Source organism: Sus scrofa, chromosome 18, assembly GCF_054392235.1.
Source record: "Sus scrofa isolate SSC_HxYL_T2T_F1_AM1 chromosome 18, Sscrofa_HxYL_maternal_Yorkshire_Landrace_v2.0, whole genome shotgun sequence".
Lineage (NCBI taxonomy): Eukaryota > Metazoa > Chordata > Mammalia > Artiodactyla > Suidae > Sus > Sus scrofa.
In genome coordinates this window covers 64509130-64527661 of record NC_139400.1, presented here as the reverse complement: position 1 = coordinate 64527661, position 18532 = coordinate 64509130, and the positions used below count along the sequence as shown (strand labels likewise).

The window sequence follows — 18532 nt, the reverse complement described above, 5'->3', positions numbered from 1 at the left end:
TCATGCGGGGCCCGAGCGTCGCCCCCGACGACCCTGGGCAGGCCCGTTGCCGGCCTCTCCCTGGCTCTCGGGGCTGTCAGGCCCCGCTGCACCGAGCGCGCGGAGACAGTCGGACCAGGCCCAGCGGCAGCCTCAGAACCAGGCGAGCGCCGCGCCGGCTGCCTGCGGGGCGGTGGCGCGGAGACGGCTCCTCATTGGTCGGACCGGAAGCTCCGTCCCCGCCCCGTGCGCGGGAGAGCTCCTCGCGGAAAGCAGGCTCCCCATTGGCCGGCGCGGAGGCCCCGCCCCCGCGGCGTGAGCGCGGGCCTAGCCGGCGCCGGGCAGGTGTTGGACGCGGAGCAGGTGCCAGGCTGGCGCCCCGCCCGAGGGCTGCCCTCTCGCGCGAATCTAGCCCCGGACTCCTACCGGGAAAGGCGTTGCGGGCATAGACTTCTCATACCGCCGCTCACTCGCAGACAGCAAGAACCAGATCGCGGGCACGCATCGAGTACAACATATTTATTTATAGCACTGATCGGGTCAAGGTTCTGCCCCTGTCAGTTCTTGAGGGCCTTTAACACCAGAATCCCAACTTTGTTTTACAAATGACGAAGCCGCGACCCAGAGCTGGGAGTGAGTCTGGGCCCAAACTAGGCTCCAGCCTCTCCCAGGCTCCGCAGCCTGTGTTGACTCAGTGTAAAGAACGTCCTTTGCACACTTGTTCGTGCCCGGCAAACTCACAAGGACTAGCTGGGAGCCTGGCACAAAAAATGCTTTGGAAGGGGAGCACCAGTGCTTGGCAATTGCTCCTTCTGTTAGAGCTTGTGTATTTACACAGGGCATTTCGCATTAGAAGGCCTAGAAACTCTGAGCCCTGAGCATCCCCAAGGAAACACCTGAGACTAGCTTTTGCAGCTGAGGGTTAAACTCTCAGCAGCTACACTAGCACAACATCCTGTCTGAACACTTGCTGACAGCCCAGCCCTGACTTGTGGGGCCCCCAGCAAGCAGAGTCCACAGCAGCACACCAGGGAAGCTGAGCTGTCACCGACGTGGGTACTCGCCCTCACCCCAGAGGTGATAGCAACATACCCATCTGCCCCCAACTCGGTTCACGACTTTAGGAGACGTGTGAGGGTCAGGGGGCAACAGGAAGTGGTTCAGCCAGGAGGCCTGAAAACTTCAAAGAGTGCCAGACAAATTAGACAATCAGAGAGCTGAGGACCCATCACTCCAGCTTCAAAAATCACCCAAACCAGGGGCTGGTCTATAACAGGTAGCACCCGAAGTGGTTCGATCTAAGAGGCACAAGAAGCTAGCTGCCATCAAGGCTTCTCCATGAGGCCCGATGCTACTGCTGGGGCCTCCCGTCTGGACATCACTGCTTTGGTAAGAGTCTGTTCCACTGAGGTACATGGGGCTCCTGGGCAGTACAGCCCAAGGGGAAAGTCTTACCTCACTTGGCACCCGTGGGACTTTTCACTCCAGAAAGAAAGGTTCTTCTTGAGTGATTCTGACTAGGAAAAGGGGTGGAGATCAACATGGAAGAGAAAGGGGGCTCTGAACGTGAAAGGAAGGTCAAAACCAGGCTTCCTATGTGCCCGTTGCCTCTAAATCTGTGATGACCCTGGCGACACGAGGTGAGGTAGGAGGCGCTGGGGTTTACCACCTTCCACGGACGAGGAACGTGTGGCTGGAGGCGGTTAACGTTCACCTAGATCTCCTGCTCCAACTCTGCCATGACCCCGAGTTCCAGAAGACAGGCCCTCCTTTACGGTGGCAAGGCAGGCCTGGAAACCCATGTCCCAGGCTGGCCGACCGGCCTCGCCCAGACCCGGATCTTCCTCCCAAGGAGGCACTGTGTGGGCCCACCCGGCATCTGACCCGCCCACCGCCCCCACGTCAGGGGGAGGCTCACTTCAGCCTGCAGTGTGCACACCCACGAACACCGAGACGGCGGGGAGGTGTCGTCCACTCCTGGCCTCCGTCTGGCTCTCAGCTGATAAGCAGAGTCAGTCGTGGGCTGAAGCATGCACGGGCGGAAGGACGATGATTCAGGAATCACTCTGGACCAAGCGACACACACCTGGGAAGAGCCCTGCTTTCCGGGGCAGCAGCCAGGCTGGTCTGGAGAGCGCTCCCGCCACCCCACACACGGGCAGGTGGCGAGTAAGGCCTGCCCTTCAGGAGTTCTCGGTCCCCTTGACAACCACACGCAACACTTAACAAAAGCACTTAGCCAAACTCCACAGAAAGAAAACAAAGTTTCAGAGTAACAGCCACTAATCTCCAGAGCCTGGTCTTCAGCCTGTCTGTCCACTCTGTGGCTCCTCGTTGTGACGCAAGGCCAGACCTCCGTGTGCGAATTCAAGCCCAGGCCCTCAATGTCTCTATCGGCCCCTATTGGAAAGGCAGGGACCCCTGGTCCTCTTGCCTGTCCCTGGTCCCTGTCAGAGGCCCCCACCAAACCTGGCATCCCCTGAGCCTTACAGGAGCCTTTCGAAGTCAGGAATGTGGAAAAGGCAGCAAAGAGCGACAAACTTAGGAAACCGGAAACTGAGACATCTGCTCAGAGGCATACACTCTGTCACCCAGAAGGCCGCGGAATGAGAAACAAAACCCAAACTCCCCAAAGCCATCCCAGCAAGAGCCAGCGTCAGGCGCCCGTGGGAAGGGCCGGCAGGTGGCAGGAGGCCCGGAGCCGGCTCAGCCCTCCTCGGAGCGGCTGGGCCGCGGCAGGCCGGGGCTCCCCGGGCGGGCCGAGGGCGCGGGGAAGTGCGGGCCCAGCTGGCCGCGGGCGTGCGTCTGCATGTGCACAGCCAGGTGGTGGTTCCGGTTGAAGGCCCGGCCGCACTGCGGGCACCGGTACGGCCGCTCGCCCGTGTGGATGCGCTGGTGCCGGAAGAGGTCCGAGGGCCGGCGGAAGGCCTTGCCGCAGTAGGGACAGGCCGGCCAGCCCTGGCTGTTGCCCGTGTGCAGGCGCTGGTGCAGCAGCAGGCTCTTGCGCTGCTGGAAGAAGCGCAGGCACTCGCTGCAGTGGTACAGCTTGGCGGCCGCCGGCCTCCGCCCCACCAAGGCCCGGCGGCCCTCGGGCTCCTCGGGGAGCCAGCGGATGACGGGCCCGGGCACCACCACCTCCCCAGGCTCCAGGGCCGAGTGGGCGTCCCCCCACCCGGTGGGCGAGCCGGCCCGGCTCTGCCTGTGCTCCTCCTCCACGTGGCTCCGCTGGTGAATGGTCAGGTTGATCTTCAGGCGGAAGCTCTGCCCGCAGTCAGGACAGGGGAAGGCCCGCTCTCGCCGCCGAGGGAGGATGCGGGGTGGCTCGCCCACCGCCCCTGGGGGCCGAGGGTCCCCTGCCCGCACCCTGGGCACGCCCCCGGGGGGAGGCCGGCCGGAGCCCCCAGGCCGGCTCCTGGGCCCCTTGGGCAGTCTGCACTTGGTCTGCCTCGGGGGCTCCCCCAGGAAGAGCTGCTCAGGCATCATCTCGTCCTCGGATTGTGCTTCTGTCTTGACCACACCGCCGGCACCTGGCAAATGGAATCTGCAATGATTTCCAGCAGGCCACATGGCCCCCAGAGGCGCCGCAGACCCAGTCCAGGCCCCGGGGCAGCTCCAGCCACACCAGCCCCTCCCCCGTCCTACCCCACTGACTTCTCTGAGTGCCCCCGCCCTCACCCCCACCCTCTGCCTCCTTCGCCACCTGGTCCAGTGCCCCACATTTCTAGGGGCAGCGGAGGCTGTGGGGAGAGAGGGAACAACGCTGCAAACCGGGAGCCTACATCCTGGCCCCTGAGACATGACGTGCTGGCCACGGAGGCCCCCACAGTTCCGACGACTTTGGTTCTGATCCGTGAATGCAGTGAACCTTGTGGGCCCTGACGGCCCCGGGACAGGAAAGGGGCTTCGGGCCTGGAGGTGGGGCGTGACTTGCAGCTACTCAGCCATGTTACAAATCCACGCTGAGCGTCCAGCCCGTGCCCGGCACCATGCTCTCTGGTAACGCAGAGCAGGCACCAGGGCCTGGGCTTCCGGGCTGGGTGGGTCACATGCGACTCTGAGGTGGGACTGAGGCAGGAACGGGTCTCGGCAGCAGCTCCCAGGGGTCCCTAACGCTGGGAAGGCAGGTCCTGACCTTGGAGCCCCGCCTGGAACACTGCCTTTCCCCCCATGCTCCAACGGGGGCTCAGCTGGTTTCCTCTGAAGTGGCCCCTGACCCTCCTCCTCTCCGGCCTCGTCCAGCCCCTGGCAGCAGCGTGGTCTGCTCAAGGGCGGACAGCGAACCTTGCCTGCCCTCTGCCTATCAGAATAAAAACCTTCAGCCCTCTGCGGACAACTTCCACGGCCCAGCACGAGAGTAGTTTCTATTCTTGCTGAAGTGTGAGCTTAATCCACAAGCCGGAAGGTCACGGAGGAGGAGGGCCCTGAACTGGCGAACCTCCAGGGCAGCACCTGCTCACCGTCCACCCAGTCATCACCCAAATAACACGTGCAGAACTTTGCTCTGATGTTAGGAACGCCCCTGTTTTACATTTGGTCCTTGAGCCAAAGAATCATCTAAACTTTGAGGTTAAACCTTGGTTCATTTAAGAGGCTGCCGCTGTCCTCATCCCGGGCTTAGGAATTAGTGACGTCTCAGGCCTTCTTTGCGGGGGGGGGGGGGGGGGGAGTCCAGGCTCCCAGAAGTCTTCATCTGAAGCCCACCTGCGGCTGCGCCACCGCCCCGAGGGGGATGTCTGCCTCCCACTGGAGGGGGAACCAGGAGGGAATGGGCGGGGCAGCTGATTTCTTTCTATTGGTCCAGAGTATATTTTTGTATTTCTTCCTTCCTTCCTTTCGCCGCACCCATGACATGCCTGGGGATCAAATCTGAGCCATAGCTGCAACCTACGCCACAGCTATGGCTGCACCACGTTTTTAACTTGCTGCGCCACAGCAGGAACGCCAATAATGGCTTTTTTTTTTTCTTTTTACTGCTTATTGGAGTGTACACTCGGGTCACAGAAAATACAAGGCTCTGAGCGGAGCTGCATTTAAATCGCACCACATTCAAACTGTAAGACGTGAGAGGCTGTGGGGCTGGGCCGCTTCACAGGGTGGTGGGTGAGGTCGTGTCTCTGTCACCAGACCACACTCCTCGTGACAGGAAGCTTGTTTCAAGCAGCACTTTTCCAGCCAGGCCAGTGGGTGGTGGGGGAAGAACAGGGCCATAGGTGACCTGGGTGCCCAGAAGCCCGGAGAAGTAATACCGGGGGTGAGGGAGGCGCCCTCAGGCGGAAACGCCTCCCCAGGTCCCATCATGCGCCCCCCGCTACTCCCAAAGGGCCCCAAGCTCCTCCGAGGCTCTGCAGTGGCCTGGAAGCCCTGCCTTCACTCACCTGGCCCTGGGCCGGGCGGGACATCCCGGGGAGGGGACCGTGACTCTCCATCTGAAGATTCTTCCTCCTCTTTGATGGAGGACAAAACGCTGGTGCTGGCAGGCGGCCCTGTGAGAGAGTCCCATGAGGGTCTTTTCCCAACAGCAGGCTCCTGCAGGGGGACACGGCTGTTCCCCACCAGGCCTGAGGTCTGCTCAAGCGCCTGCAGGCCAGGAGGACGGGGCCCCGGGTTCTGTCCCGAGGCTGGCAGGTGGCCAAGGTGCAGCCTCTGTCTCAGCGGTGGGAGGAGAGCCGTGAAGGCCACGCCCCCAACCCCCCGTTGGTCCCTCAGCATCTGGGTGTCACCCTAATGGGCCTCAAAAGGGCAGAGAGTTTGGGGAGGCCCCAGGGCTCGGCACCAGGAAACAAAGCAGGAGCAATGAGAAGGCCACAGGCCACGGGGGAAGGACAGACACAGGGGTGGCAGAGGGGGTCGCCTCACACTGCAGGGGCCACGTTCAGTGGGGCAGAGGAGCAGAAATAACTGGAGAAAGCAACCCAGAGACCGACCAGTCAGCTGGGCAGGAGGGGGACCAAGGCAGCGAAGAGCACCCTGGAGACAGAAAACAGGCTCTGGTTTGCTTTTCTCTTTCTGTAGGGCCGCCCGCACCCGCCGCACATGGAAGTTCCTGGGCTAGGGCTCGAATCAGAGCTTTAGCTGCCGGCCTACACCACAGCCACAGCAAGGCCAGATCCTTAAGCCACTGAGTGAGGCCAGGGATCGAACCTGTGTCCTCATGGATGCTTCTCAGGTTGTTAAGCCACTGAGCCACAGCAGGCACTCCATTTTTCTGCTATGTGCTAGGCTAAATGCCTTCTGAATTATATTTCATTTCTGTGAAAGGATCAGCAGGAATTTTCCTAAACAAAAGCAGGCAGAGAATGGTGGGAGGGGTGACCGGAGCCACAGCCCTCACAGGCCTTCGGAAAGAGGAGTTCACCAGGGGCATGCCAGGCACACGACACACACTGCCCCACAACTGGACTGTCCTGAGAAGCCTGAAGAGGCACAACTCCCGTGTCCCATGCCCTCCCCCTCAGTCCAGCAGGGCCAGCACACCCAGCCCCGCACGCCCTACACTCCTGAGGAAGCTACGCCTTTGCTCGGACTGTCTTCTCCTGCCAAAAATACCCCCTGTTCCCAGCAGGCCTACCTCGAAGGCCTGTCTCAGGGACCCCCCTTTCTGGGAAGCCTGCCCAGCCTGGGCCGGCCCAGCCCAGTCTGGCCATCTCTTGCATCTCAAGCTGTGGCACTTATTCTCAGTACCACTCTCTGGGCCCATGGCTGGGCTCGCGTGTGCACTGCTGCCCAGAGCCCTCACTCACCAGCGCTTGTTTCGGGTGGGGTTGCTCTGGCTTCGGAGTCTCGCTGGTGCTGGGAAGTCTGACCTTCTTTTGGCTCCCCCTGGGCAGGGCTGACCGGGCTGAGGGTATGCTCTGGACATGGTGCAAGGCCTGAGGATGCAAATCGGTGACACTGAGGACAGCACAGAGGAGCGGGGCCTCTGGGGAATGGCTAACTGCACTCCCTGGGCCATCCGGTCACACAGAGCGTATGGTCATTAAGAGGGCTTTGCTGACTGTCTAGCGACTAGGCTCTAGGCTAGAGCCTCCGCATCTGAGAAAAGAAAGTGGCACACATGACACGGCAAGTTCTCTGACAGCAGCAGACAGGCCGTGACACAGCAGGACCAAGGATCTGACTTTTTAGGGGTTCACGGCTCAGAACATTACAACAGTGGCTCCCAGCCCACATATAACGATCCCTTGGGGAAGAATGCCCGTTGTGGCTCAGTGGGTTAAAAACCCAACTAGCATCCATGAGGATGCAGGTTCGAGCCATGGCCTCCATGGGTTCTGCGTTGCCACAAGCTTCAGTGTAAGTTGCAGATGTGGCTTAGATCTGGCGTTGCTGTGGCTGTGGTGTAGGCCAGCAGCTGCAGCTCAGATTCAACCCTTAGCTTGGGAACTTCCATTTGCTGCATATGCAGCCCTAAAAAAAAAAAAAAAAAAAAAAAGATCCCTTGGGGAGCACCCCCAAGATTCTTATCAGTAGTCCTGGGTGGGCCTAGGAAGTATGCATTTTTAAAAAGCTTCCTGGGGAAAATGAATATTTTCACAATAAAAAATTTAAATGGAAACTACAGACCAAAATCTCTTAGGAGCACTGATGCCAAAATCCTCAACAAGATATCAGCAAACCAAATATTAAAAAGGACTAGGAGTTCCCGTCATGGCACAGTGGAAATGAATCCAACTAGGAGCCATGAGGGCGCGGGTTCTATCCCTGGCTTCGCTCAGTGGATTGAGGATCCCGCGTTGCTGTGGCTGTGGTGGAGGCCGGCAGTTGCAGCTCCGATTAGACCCCTGGCCTGGGAACCTCCATGTGCCATGGGTGTGACCCTAAAAAAAAGACAATAAATAAAAAAAAAAATTAAAAGGACTAAACATCAGAACTAAGTCGAGTTTATCTGCGGAATGCAAGGGTGATTCACGGAGGAGACCAGGCAGGTGGAACGCACCGCACGGGAGACCCGCGCGGTCACCTCGGCTGATGCAGAAGAGCCTTTGACAAACTTCAGCACCCTTCGGTGAAGAACAAGAAAGCCTCACAGAACCAAGGGCAGACGGAAACGAGCTCGTGTACCACGGGTCTTGATGAGGAAGGAAATTCCGACACAGGCCTCACCACCGATGAGCCGCCGACACTACACGCAGTGAGGTAAAGAGCCGCGCACACAAAGACAAATTCTGTGTGATTCTACCGACGGAGGTACTCCGAACCACAGGGACAGAAGGCAGAATTGTGGGTGCCAGGAGGTAGGAAAGGGCGCAACCTTAGGGGGGTGGGTACCATCTGACGGTGGAGAATTTCAGTTGACGAGAGGAAAAGAGCTGCAAAGACGGACAGCGGTGACGGTGGCACAACATGACTCTATTTAATGAATGCATTTAGTCCCACTGAACTGTACACTGAAGAAAAGGTGGCAAATTTTATGGTATGTGTATTTGACTACAATAAGAAAAAATAGAGCGCTGATACGCAGTACAACATAGATGAACCCTGAAAATACTATGCTCAGTGAAAGAAGACAGACACAAAAGACCACATATGATATGATTCCATTTATATCAAATTCCAGAACAGGCCAATCTATAAAGTCAGAAAGCAGATTTGCTTTTGCTTAGGGCTGGGGGCCTGGGAAGGGGTTCAGGGTAAGAGTTGAAAGATACTGGGTTTTTTCGTGTTTTTGTTTTTTGGGTTTTCCTTTTTGTTTTTCTTTTTAGGGCCACACCGACGGCATATGGAGGGTCCCAGGCTAGGGGTCCAATCGGAACTGTAGCCGCCGGCCTACACCACAGCCACAGCAACACCAGATCTGAACCACGTCTGCCACCTACACCACAGCTCACGGCAACCAGATCCTTAATCCATGAGCAAGCTAGGGATCGAACCTGTGTCCCCATGGATGCTAGTCAGATCTGTTAACCCCAGAGCCACAACCTGGTGTTTGTGTTTGTTTTTTTTAAATGGCCGCACCCATGGCACATGGAAGTCCCCAGGCCAGGGATGGAATCTGAGCCACAGCTGCGACCTGTGCCCCAGCTATGGCAATGCCAGATCCTTAACTCACTGCACCACAGCGGGAACTGCTGTATACTTTAAATGAGTGAATTGCATGGGGTGTGAATTATCTATAACAGAGCTACCATTTCTTAAAAAACTCCACTGAAACACTTCTTACCTATAAAGAGGACAAAAATCCTACAAGTCTGAGCACATTCTCTGGCGGCGAGGCTGCGGGGAAGGAGGCCCTCTTTTACAGGGCTGAAGGGAATGTAGATGATACAACCTCTATGGAGGGGACTGGGTGATAAGTTCTTTAAAAATTACATATTCACTACCTTTGGCCCAGCAGTCCAGCTTCTAGGAACCCATCCCAAAGATACACTGGCAAAAACATGAACCGGCTTAACGCACGAAATATTCCCTGCAGCACTACTTACCTCGCAAAAAACTGGCTCTTCCCCAAATAATCCTCCTGTGGGCGCTGGTGAGTCACACCCCAGAACACTCTATATTCACCACGCTCACAAAACCCGAGCAAGGTCTCTACGTTTTGCTCTGAAGAATCTCCAAGCCAAATACGACGGGCGAGCACAGAGGTATCGAGGTGTTACTCACCTTTGCCAAAGGAAACATCGGAAGTACCAACAAGAAGTAGCGGTGGTCCTGGCTTAGGAGGGGGAGAGGACAGGGATGGAAACGAGACTTCCCTGAATGTTGCCTGTTCAATCATTCCGACTTTGCAATCAGGGCTTACATATTCAAAAAGTTAAGTAGACAAAAAATAAAAAGTGCCATCTCTAAACACACAAAAAATAAGCAGAAACAAATAAACTTAACTGTATATCCAGTTGGTGGCATAACCACAAAAAGAAAACAATTATTTCAAGTGGTTTTAAAAGGCTCAGCCAAACAAAACACTGAATTATATACTTTAATCCACGAATTGCACGGTATGTCAATTACATCACAATAAAGTTGATTAAAAAGGATAGAGGGAGGGGCTTTTATAAGTTTCTTAACAGACTTAATAAACCAAATGCACACAAGACGTTTGGGTTATAGGATCAGGATCCCAACACCTGCAGAAAACATTTTTGAGATAATCAGGAAAAAGAGAACATGAACTAGGCATTAAACGACTGTCAGGTGTGATAATGGTATCGGGTTTGTTTAGAAAAAGGAAAACAACAGACGGACGAAGCAAAGGTGGCAAAATTTTGATCACTGTTGAATCTGGGTAACAATCATTTGGATCCGGTGTTGCTACAAGCTGTGACACAGGTTGCAGATGCAGCTTGGGCCTGGTGTTGCTGTGGCTGTGGTGTAGGCCGGCAGCTGTAACTCTGATTCAACCCCTATCCTGGGAAATTATATATGCCACAGGTACGGCCCCCAAAAGAAAAACAAACAAAAATTTTATTTATTTTTGCTTTTCAGGACTGCACCTGCAGCACACGGAAGTTCCTGGGCTAGGGGTTGAATCACAGCTACAGCTGCCGGCCTAGACCACAGCCGCAGCAATGCTGGATCCTTAACCCACTGAGTGAAGCCAGGGATCGAACCTGCATCCTCACGGATACTAGTTGGGTTCATTACTGCTGAGCCACAATGGGAACTCCTAAAATTTTTTTTCAAAGTAAAAAAACCCCAAAATACGGCACAAATGAACCTATATCTACAAAACAGAAACAGATCCCTGGACAAGGAGAGCAGACTTGTGGTTGTGGAGGGGGAGGGGGAGGGATGGGCCGGGCGTGTGGGGTCAGCAGATGCCAACTGCTCAGGATGGATAAACAAGGTCCCACTGCACAGCCCAGGGAACCACATCCAGTCTCCAGGGACAGAACACGATGGAGGAGAATATAGAAAAGAACGTCCACGTGTGTGACGGTCACTTTGTTACAGAGCAGAAACTGGCACAACACTGTAAGTCAACTACACTTTCGTCTTTTTAGGGCCGCACTTGCGGCAAGTGGAAGTTCCCAGGCTAGGGGCTGAATCAGAGCTGCAGCTGCCGTCCTGTGCCACAGCCACAGCAACACAGATCCGAGCTGCACCTGTGACCTGCACCACAGCAACGCTGGATCCTTTACCCACTGAGCGGGGCCAGGGGTCAAACCTGTGTCCTCACGGATACTACTCGGATTTCTTACTGCTGAGCCACAACAGGAACTCCCTAAATCAACTATACTTTAATTAAAAACATTTTTTTTTGTTTTTTTTTTGGTCTTTTTGTTGTTGTTGTTGTTGTTGCTATTTCTTGGGCCGCTCCCGTGGCATATGGAGGTTCCCAGGCCAGGGGTTGAATCAGAGCTGTAGCCACCGGCCTACGCCAGAGCCACAGCAACGCGGGATCCGAGCCGCGTCTGCAACCTACACCACAGCTCACGGCAACGCCGGATCGGTAACCCACTGAGCAAGGGCAGGGACCGAATCCGCAACCTCCTGGTTCCTAGTCGGATTCGTTAACCTCTGCGCCACGACAGGAACTCCTAAAAATATTTTTAATTAAAACAATAAAAAACGAGAGGTTCAACTTCCTGCCTGTCATTTCACTTAGTCCTAACAACCAAGCACTCTCCCTTGCACAGACGTGGAATCCGTGAGGCTCCAAGGCAAAGCCCCGCATCCCCGCCGACCAGGCTGGCCCAGGACAGGGTCCTCCCGCCGGGTTGAGGGCCTCTGCTCCTTCCCGACCTCGCAGCCCCGGGAGTCACGGCAGAGCCCCCAACCGCCCCGCTCGCTCACCAGCGGCCGGCCTCTGCGGGCGCGCCTCCTCGCTCTGGCGCCCCTCCTCCCGGCCCCACGTGCCTTCAGGGCAAGGCTCCTCTCCCCTCTCCATGCGGCTGAGGATGTCCGGTTTGGAGATGGCGTAATCTGCGCACAGAAGAGAGAGCTGGGCCAGGGCCCTTGCCGCCCGGCGGCCCAGAGGGACGCCCGGAGGAACAGCAGCCAAAGCAAAGGCCGGCTGGGGACGGCGGCCTGGGTGGCCACCGCGCAGCCTTACCCAGGGAGACGAGCGTCTCGTAGTTGCCTCTCATCACGTGCTTGTACAGCTCCTTCTGCCACTCATCCAGCTTGCCCCACTCCTGCTCCGAGAAATACACGGCCACGTCATCAAAGGTCACGGGCACCTGGAACCACAGTGTCACGCTCGCTCACCCACGCACGCCCAGGCCCAGGCCTCAGGTGTCCCGCCCCAGGTGCCCGGGGGCTCACCTTGGGGGCCTCGCCCTTGCTGCCCGGGGGCAGCCGCAGGATCCAGAAGTTGCGGTTCCTCAGCAGGTTCTCCATGTTCTCCAGGCGCCTCTGCAGCAGCCCGTACTCCTGCAGCAGCGTCCCCAGCACCGCCCACTTGCCCTCCAGCTGGTTCCCGAACTCCAGGGCCGTCTTCTCGCAGTCGGCCAGCTTCTTCTCGGCCATCCCGGTTCGACCTTCCAGGGTCAGCAGGCGGGCCAGGCAGGAATCCACCTTCTTCTCCACGGCCTGGATGGCGGCCACCACCGTCCACAGCGTGATCTCCGTGGAATAAAGGTAGGAGTCCTTCTCAGCAGCCGACTGGGGCGATGGAGACGGCGTCGAGGGCCTTTCTTCCCCTGGCTGCTTGTCCCTCTCTGGAGCCTGCGCACAAGAGAAAAGAGAGTGGTAGAAGAGTTATGCAGTCAAAACGTCTCGTGCAAAGAGAAACCTCAGGAGTTCCCGCTGCAGCTCAGTGCGTTAAGAACCCAGCTAATAACCTTGAAGATGCAGGTCTGACCCCTGGCCTTGAGCCCTGGGTTAAGGATCCGGCACCACCGTGAGCTGAGGTGTAGGTCACAGACGCAGCTTGGATCTGACATTGCTATTGTGTAGGCCAGCAGCTGTAGCTCCGATTCGACCCCTAGCCTGGGACCTTCCATAGGCCGTGGGTGCAGCCCTAAAAAGCAAAACAAAAACCAAACCAAACCAAACCTCAGAGTGGCCCCTGCCCAGGTAAAGTCGAAGGCTTCTGAAGACCAGTCAGGCAGCCACTCGGGGGGGTGGGGGAGGCTGGGAGGCCATGCGGCCTCAGGACCAGAGCCACTGGCTGGACCAGGCTGTCGGCAAGCAGGAGACAGGAGGGAAAGTACGACCAAAGGGGACGCATCTGTGCTTTTCCTTCTTGGGTGTGACGCCTCCTCCGACACTCGGAGGACTGTTCGAGCCCTGCAGTCAAACAGCCGAGCGCAGCTACCAACGCCACCACTCTCAAGGTTTGTTCAGCCTTTTGATTTCAATCCCACGTCTGTAAAACGGGGTAATACTAACAGCACCTACACGACAGCACCCTGAGAATTAATGACACAGTCTTTGTCAAAAGCACTTAACGCAATGCTGAGCACCTGGCAAATACTCAATAAATGTGAGCCCTGTGCTGTGACAGCGAGATGACGCGGAAGAGGATGCTGGCGCTTCTGGCTCAGGGATGCGGCCTTCACACCGCCTTTTCCTCCACCTCTCTGATCGCACTGTCCCTCGGCATCTTGGGAAGGAGCTTCTGACGCGCCTCAGCTACCCTGGGGCCTGACAACAAGGCCTCAGCCCCAGATGTCTCGCTGAGAGCCTTGCTGGAAAGAGGAGCTGACGTTCCACCCTCACTGCGTGTGTCCTCATGGTCGAGTCGCCATCAAGTTCTCCGCGCGGGACCTCTGACGTGATCTCAAATCCGTCCTCTTGTCTCCTCTGCCGTCACCGGTCCACGCCCCGACCACCCTTCCCCTGAACCACCGCAATTCCCCCCAGGTGGTATCCCAGGTTCATCCTTCTCCCCCACAGGACACCTTCCACACGGCGTCAGTAAGCTGTGTTTGTTTGTTTTTTGCTTTTTAGGGCCACACCAATGGCATGTGAAGGTACCCAGGCTAGGCGTCAAACCAGAGCTCCAGCTGCTGACTAAACCACAGCCACAGCCACGGCACTACTAGATCTGAGCCACGTCTGCGACCTACACCACAGGTCACGGCAATGCTGGATCCTTAACCCACTAAGAGAGGCCAGGACTCGAACCCACGTCCTCAGGAATGCAAGTCGGACTGTTTCCACTGCACCAGGACGGGAACTCGGGTCAGTGATCTTTTACACCCACAGACTAAATTTTTTTTTTTTTTTTGTCTTTTTTTGTCTTTTCTAGGGCCGCACCTGCGGCATATTGAGCTTCCCAGGCTAGGGGTGTAATTGGAGCTGTAGCTGCCGGCCTACACCACAGCCACAGCCACAGCCACGCCACATCCGAGCCGTGTCTGCAACCTACACCACAGCTCACGGCAACGCCGGATCCTTAACCCATTGAGCAAGGCCAAGGATCGAACCCATAATCTCATGGTTCCTAGTTGGATTCGTTAACCTCTGAGCCACGAAGGGGACTCTGACTAAATCATTTTAGTCACCTGCTTAAAACTCTTCCCTAGCTTCCCAACGTACCCAGAGCAAAATCGAACCGTATCCCACCCACCCCCCTTATCTCCTCCTGGGTATTCCCTACACTCCAGCTCCCCTGGCCTCCCTGGCTTCCCACGATGCTCCCAGCTTTCTCGCCATCTTTGTGTCAGCTCTTCCTGCACCTCTCTGTACGCCTGGCTCCCTCTCATAAGGCTTCAGCTGACAAACTGCCTCATCGAGCCCTCCGCCAACTAACACCCAAAGTAGGCCCCTGTCCGTCTTCGATTGTGCCCCGTCTCCTGTACTACACTTTCTTTCCCTCGCAAGAACATAAGCTCCACGGGGCTCTGCTATCCGCTGCTGCATCCCCAGTTTCTCAGAGTGCCCGGCTCATAGCAGATACTCAGCAAGCATCTAGGTGAATATCAACAAATATTAGGTGAATGAATGACTAAACAATTAAACACCATGTTTACTCAATTATGGAACACGAGTCATGGTGAAGCTACAACGGGGATGCAGAGAAAAGACGTGACTCTTCCTTTTCCGGGAGGAAAGTTCTGTACAAAACAGCCACGGTGAATAAGTGCGACACCGCACACTAGCAAAGGCTGGGGGCAAGTCTCTCCCGTGTGGGGAGTCTCTTGGGGTGGCAGGCGTTGCCAGAAGGGCAGCAGGAGAGGAGTGGGTGGGTAAGGATGGTCAAAGAGGGCTGAGAGAGGGCTCCCGGGCTGAGTGGGAGCTGAAAATGTCCCCAGAACCCCTTCGGGAAGGCCCTCCTGGGGCTTCCCCAGGAGCAGGGCCATACACCCCCCGAACGCCCACCCTCTTTTCCTCGCTGCCCGCAGAGAACCCTTTAAAATAAAACACACACAGCGTCTAACTTCTAAATGCCTCCTTTTTTTTTCCCCCCTGCACAAATGTCTTATTTATTTACTTTCGCCTTTGGTCCAGGTTGGGGCACGTGGAAGTTCCCAGGCCAGGAATCAAACCTGCACGACAGCAGCGACCCCAGCCCCAGCGGTGACCGCGCTGGGTCCTCAACCCGCAGAGCCACCAGGGAAGTTTCCAAATTCATCTATTAAAGAGGAGAAAGAGGTTTCTCCTTAAAAAGCTCCAGGAAAATCAAGGCTTCGTCACCTTTATTAAGATGAATTAATAGCTGACACCGTTTGTTTCGCTCTTTGCAAAGGTTTTTCTAGTAAGTCAGAAAAGGCCAAGAGATGATTTTCTCCGAACTGGACACACTGCACATTCTAATACCTGCCAAACTAATCTTTAAAAAAACCCCAGCCAGGAGTTCCCGTCGTGGCTCTGTGGTTAATGAATCCGACTAGGAACCATGAGGTTGCGGGTTCGATCCCTGGCCTTGCTCAGTGGGTTAAGGATCCGGCGTTGCTGTGAGCTGTGGCGTAGGCTGGTGGCTACGGTTCCAATTGGACCCCTAGCCTGGGAACCTCCATATGCCGTGGGAGCGGCCCTAGAAAAGGCAAAAAGACCAAAAAAAAAAAACAAAAAACCCCAGCCAAACAAAACCACTTTCAACCCCTCCAGCAAACAACTCGGAACACCTTCCCTGGGACCCTCGAAGGGGCCGTGATTCCGGAGCCCCAGCCTGGCCGGCAGGCCCCGGCCTCATCCCGGTGGAGGCGGGCGACCCGGGGCTTCGGTGGTCAGAGCCGAACGGGGCCGCGCCCCGCCCGCCCGCTCGCTCGCCCTCGGGCCGCGGACCCCCGGGGAGACAGCGGGCGGGGGGGAACCGGCCACTCGGTTTCCACGCGAGGGCCTGTCACCTGAAGTGTGACGGAAAGCCCAGCCTGCGCCCCCGACGTCAGGCGCCTGCCCGCCCGCCGCGCCCGGCCTGGCGTTTGGGCCGCCCGGCCGCTCGGCCTGGAAGCCCGGCGGGGACCAGGGCGGCCCGAGCGGGCCCGAGGCGCGGGCGCGGGCCTGGGCGCAGGCGGCGGGCGAGGAGGCCGCGCCGCGGGGCCGCTCGGGCCGCCCAGCCGAGACCCTCGCGGGCCCCGCGGCGGGGGCGGCGGGGGCGGCGGCGGCCCGGCCGGGCCAGGCCAGGCGTCCGCGCGCGGGGCGCTTACCAGGGCGGGCGCCGCTTCGGCCATGGCTGCCCGCGTCCCCGTCCCGGCGGCTCTTGTCCCGCACGGCCTGTCGGGCCCCGCGCGGCGCGGCGGCGCTGGCGGCGGCGGCGGAGCGGAGCCGCCCAGCCTCGGAGGTCCTGCCGGGCGGCCGCGAGCTGCGTCCGAGCCACGTGCCCCGCCGGCCCTTTAAACAAGAGCTGCGCTCGCGGCCGGGCCCGAGGGCGCGCACAGCGCCCCCTGCAGCCCGAAGGACCGCACGCCCGCGGCCGGCGGCCTCCCGCGCCCACCCGCCCCGGCGGCCGCCCGGGTCTGGCCAGGGGCGCCGGGCGGCCGCCCTCGCTTGGGCCGCGGGAGTCGACGTCGGGGCCGCAAGCGCGCGGGTCCAGCGCAGGTGCGGCTGGGTGGGCCCCGCCCAGGACCCTAACCTCTCGCCAGGGTCCGGGGGCTGAGGGACCCCAGACACCCACGCGGGGAAATCCAGGCTGCGGAGCTAAGGAAGGAAACGCGCAGGAAACTTCGAAGCTTTGGGGGAAGAAGCGGAGTCGCTGCCAGGTCATCTCGAACGGATGCAGATTTGCCGTTTTAACGCCTCTCTGGACCCTAAGTGACCATTTGGGTAGACATCATGCCCCAAAGCCAGAGGGATGGGAGGGATGGATAAGTGTTTTTAAACCCCTTTCTTCGCTTTCCAGAGTAGACCTCAGGAAAAATTTATTTCGTTAAAACAAACAAAGAGCCCTACTTGCCGCCCCCAACCTCTTTTTGGGGATCCTGGGTCTTCTCCTCCCTCCCAGGGTCCCAACCCTCCGGCAGATACCCTGCTCAGGGATCCTCCGGAATGCTCTGAGGCCCTCTCTGTCACCCCGTCTTCACTGCCCACCAGCCACCAGCTGGGGATCGATCCCCTGTAGCAGGAGTAGATACATCACCAGTTCAGGCCTTGAGGCATCTCGAATAAATGACTCGATGTAGGCCCTATTTTCCTCATCTGCAACCCAAGAGCCTTACTCTGGAAAAAACAGAGTTAATCACTGAATATAAGGCAAAGTACGCCCTACACAGTTTCCGCTTTATCATCTATCTTTCCTGCATTTCCCATTCATCTCAGTCTTTCTTTCAACAGCCTGCCAACTCTTCCCACTAGAAATTACTCGCCGGTTTTGTTTCTTTTTTTTTTTTTTTTTAGGATTTTTCTCTTGGAGGGAAGGGAGAAATGGTTTGCCCATATATTCGACCCAAGCAAGATGTGGTCAATTAACATAGTAGAAACATAAAGAAATTGATATCTTCTCCAAGTAAGGTGCACCCCTAGAAATCCGCAGAAGGTTACAAGAAGTGTTACTTTAAGGTAACAAGAAATCAAATCAGTATGTGGCATTGTTCATTGAGGAAACCCTTGCTGAAATAACCCAATCTAACAGTTTGCAAACTTGTGCTGAAGACAGGAAGAGACTTTCAACCCCCCCCTCCCCGCCATTCTCAGGAGGAGTCAGTCAGACCTCAAAGATATATTAAGGATTATAAATTTCTGGTAAATTGTGACCTCATAAAATAAGAGGCAAGCAGAGTCTGAAAAATGGATTCGAAAGAAAATGTTAGTATTTAACAAGCTGTGTTCAGTGAAGAACGCTCTAATTTTTGACAGCTGGTCTTGTTTAGAAAAGCTTCAGTAAATCAGTGGTATTCAGACTTCGGTATATGGAGTTCCCATGTGGCTCAGTGGGGTAAGGATCCAGTGTTGTCATTGCAGTGGCTCCCAGGGTTTGATCCCTGGCAGGGGAACTCCTGCATGCTTCAGGCACAGCCAAAAACAAAACAAAAGCCCACCATCAGTGAGTCAGAGTCTGCATGTGTACCAAGCTCCCAGGGGATGCTGCTGGTACAGAGACCACACTCGGGTAACAAGGACTTAGAATCCAACCCAGACACACGGAACCTGATTGTAGTCAAGTGTGTGGGCTCTGAAGTAAGATGGCCTGGGGTTCACTGCCACCTCTCAGGTCTCTTCCCGAGTCTCACGTGTAAAATCGGGTAATAATCACACCCACCACAGAGGGTCTTGTGAGGGTTTTTTTTCC

The 18532-nt window shown here is 56.9% G+C and overlaps 1 protein-coding gene across 8 annotated transcripts; it reads right to left on the bottom strand.

The window, feature by feature from the left end:
* Positions 1 to 483: 483 nt before the first annotated feature.
* ZNF783 (zinc finger protein 783) lies at positions 484 to 16646 on the bottom strand. 8 transcript variants are annotated; one of them, XM_021078756.2, is made up of 7 exons: positions 16455 to 16646; positions 12184 to 12585; positions 11972 to 12098; positions 11713 to 11841; positions 6720 to 6848; positions 5355 to 5462; positions 484 to 3506 (listed from the first exon to the last, which is right to left on the bottom strand). In XM_021078756.2, exons 1-7 carry the CDS (start codon positions 16476 to 16478, stop codon positions 2686 to 2688), a joined length of 1740 nt encoding a protein of 579 aa, XP_020934415.1. In that variant the 5' UTR covers positions 16479 to 16646; the 3' UTR covers positions 484 to 2685. The 8 variants fall into 8 exon arrangements, with proteins under 8 accessions (XP_020934415.1, XP_084861127.1, XP_084861126.1 ...); XM_085005001.1 differs by having other exon boundaries at positions 11972 to 12053; XM_085005000.1 differs by lacking the exon at positions 16455 to 16646 and adding an exon at positions 15299 to 15515 and having other exon boundaries at positions 11972 to 12053.
* Between the last annotated feature and the right edge of the window lie 1886 nt (positions 16647 to 18532).

What these genes read in the sequence shown, in the direction of transcription:
- ZNF783 (XM_085005002.1), bottom strand. Translation starts at nt 12,863, where the DNA reads ATGGAAGGTCCCAGGCTAGGGGTCGAATCGGAGCTACAGCTGCTGGCC. An exon ending in GCAAGGGCGAGGCCCCCAAG is followed by an intron (nt 12,099 to 12,183) that starts GTGAGCCCCCGG and finishes CTGTGGTTCCAG; the next exon opens with GTGCCCGTGACCTTTGATGA. An exon ending in CCCGCCCGGCCCAGGGCCAG is followed by an intron (nt 3,507 to 5,354) that starts GTGAGTGAAGGC and finishes TCCATTTGCCAG; the next exon opens with GTGCCGGCGGTGTGGTCAAG.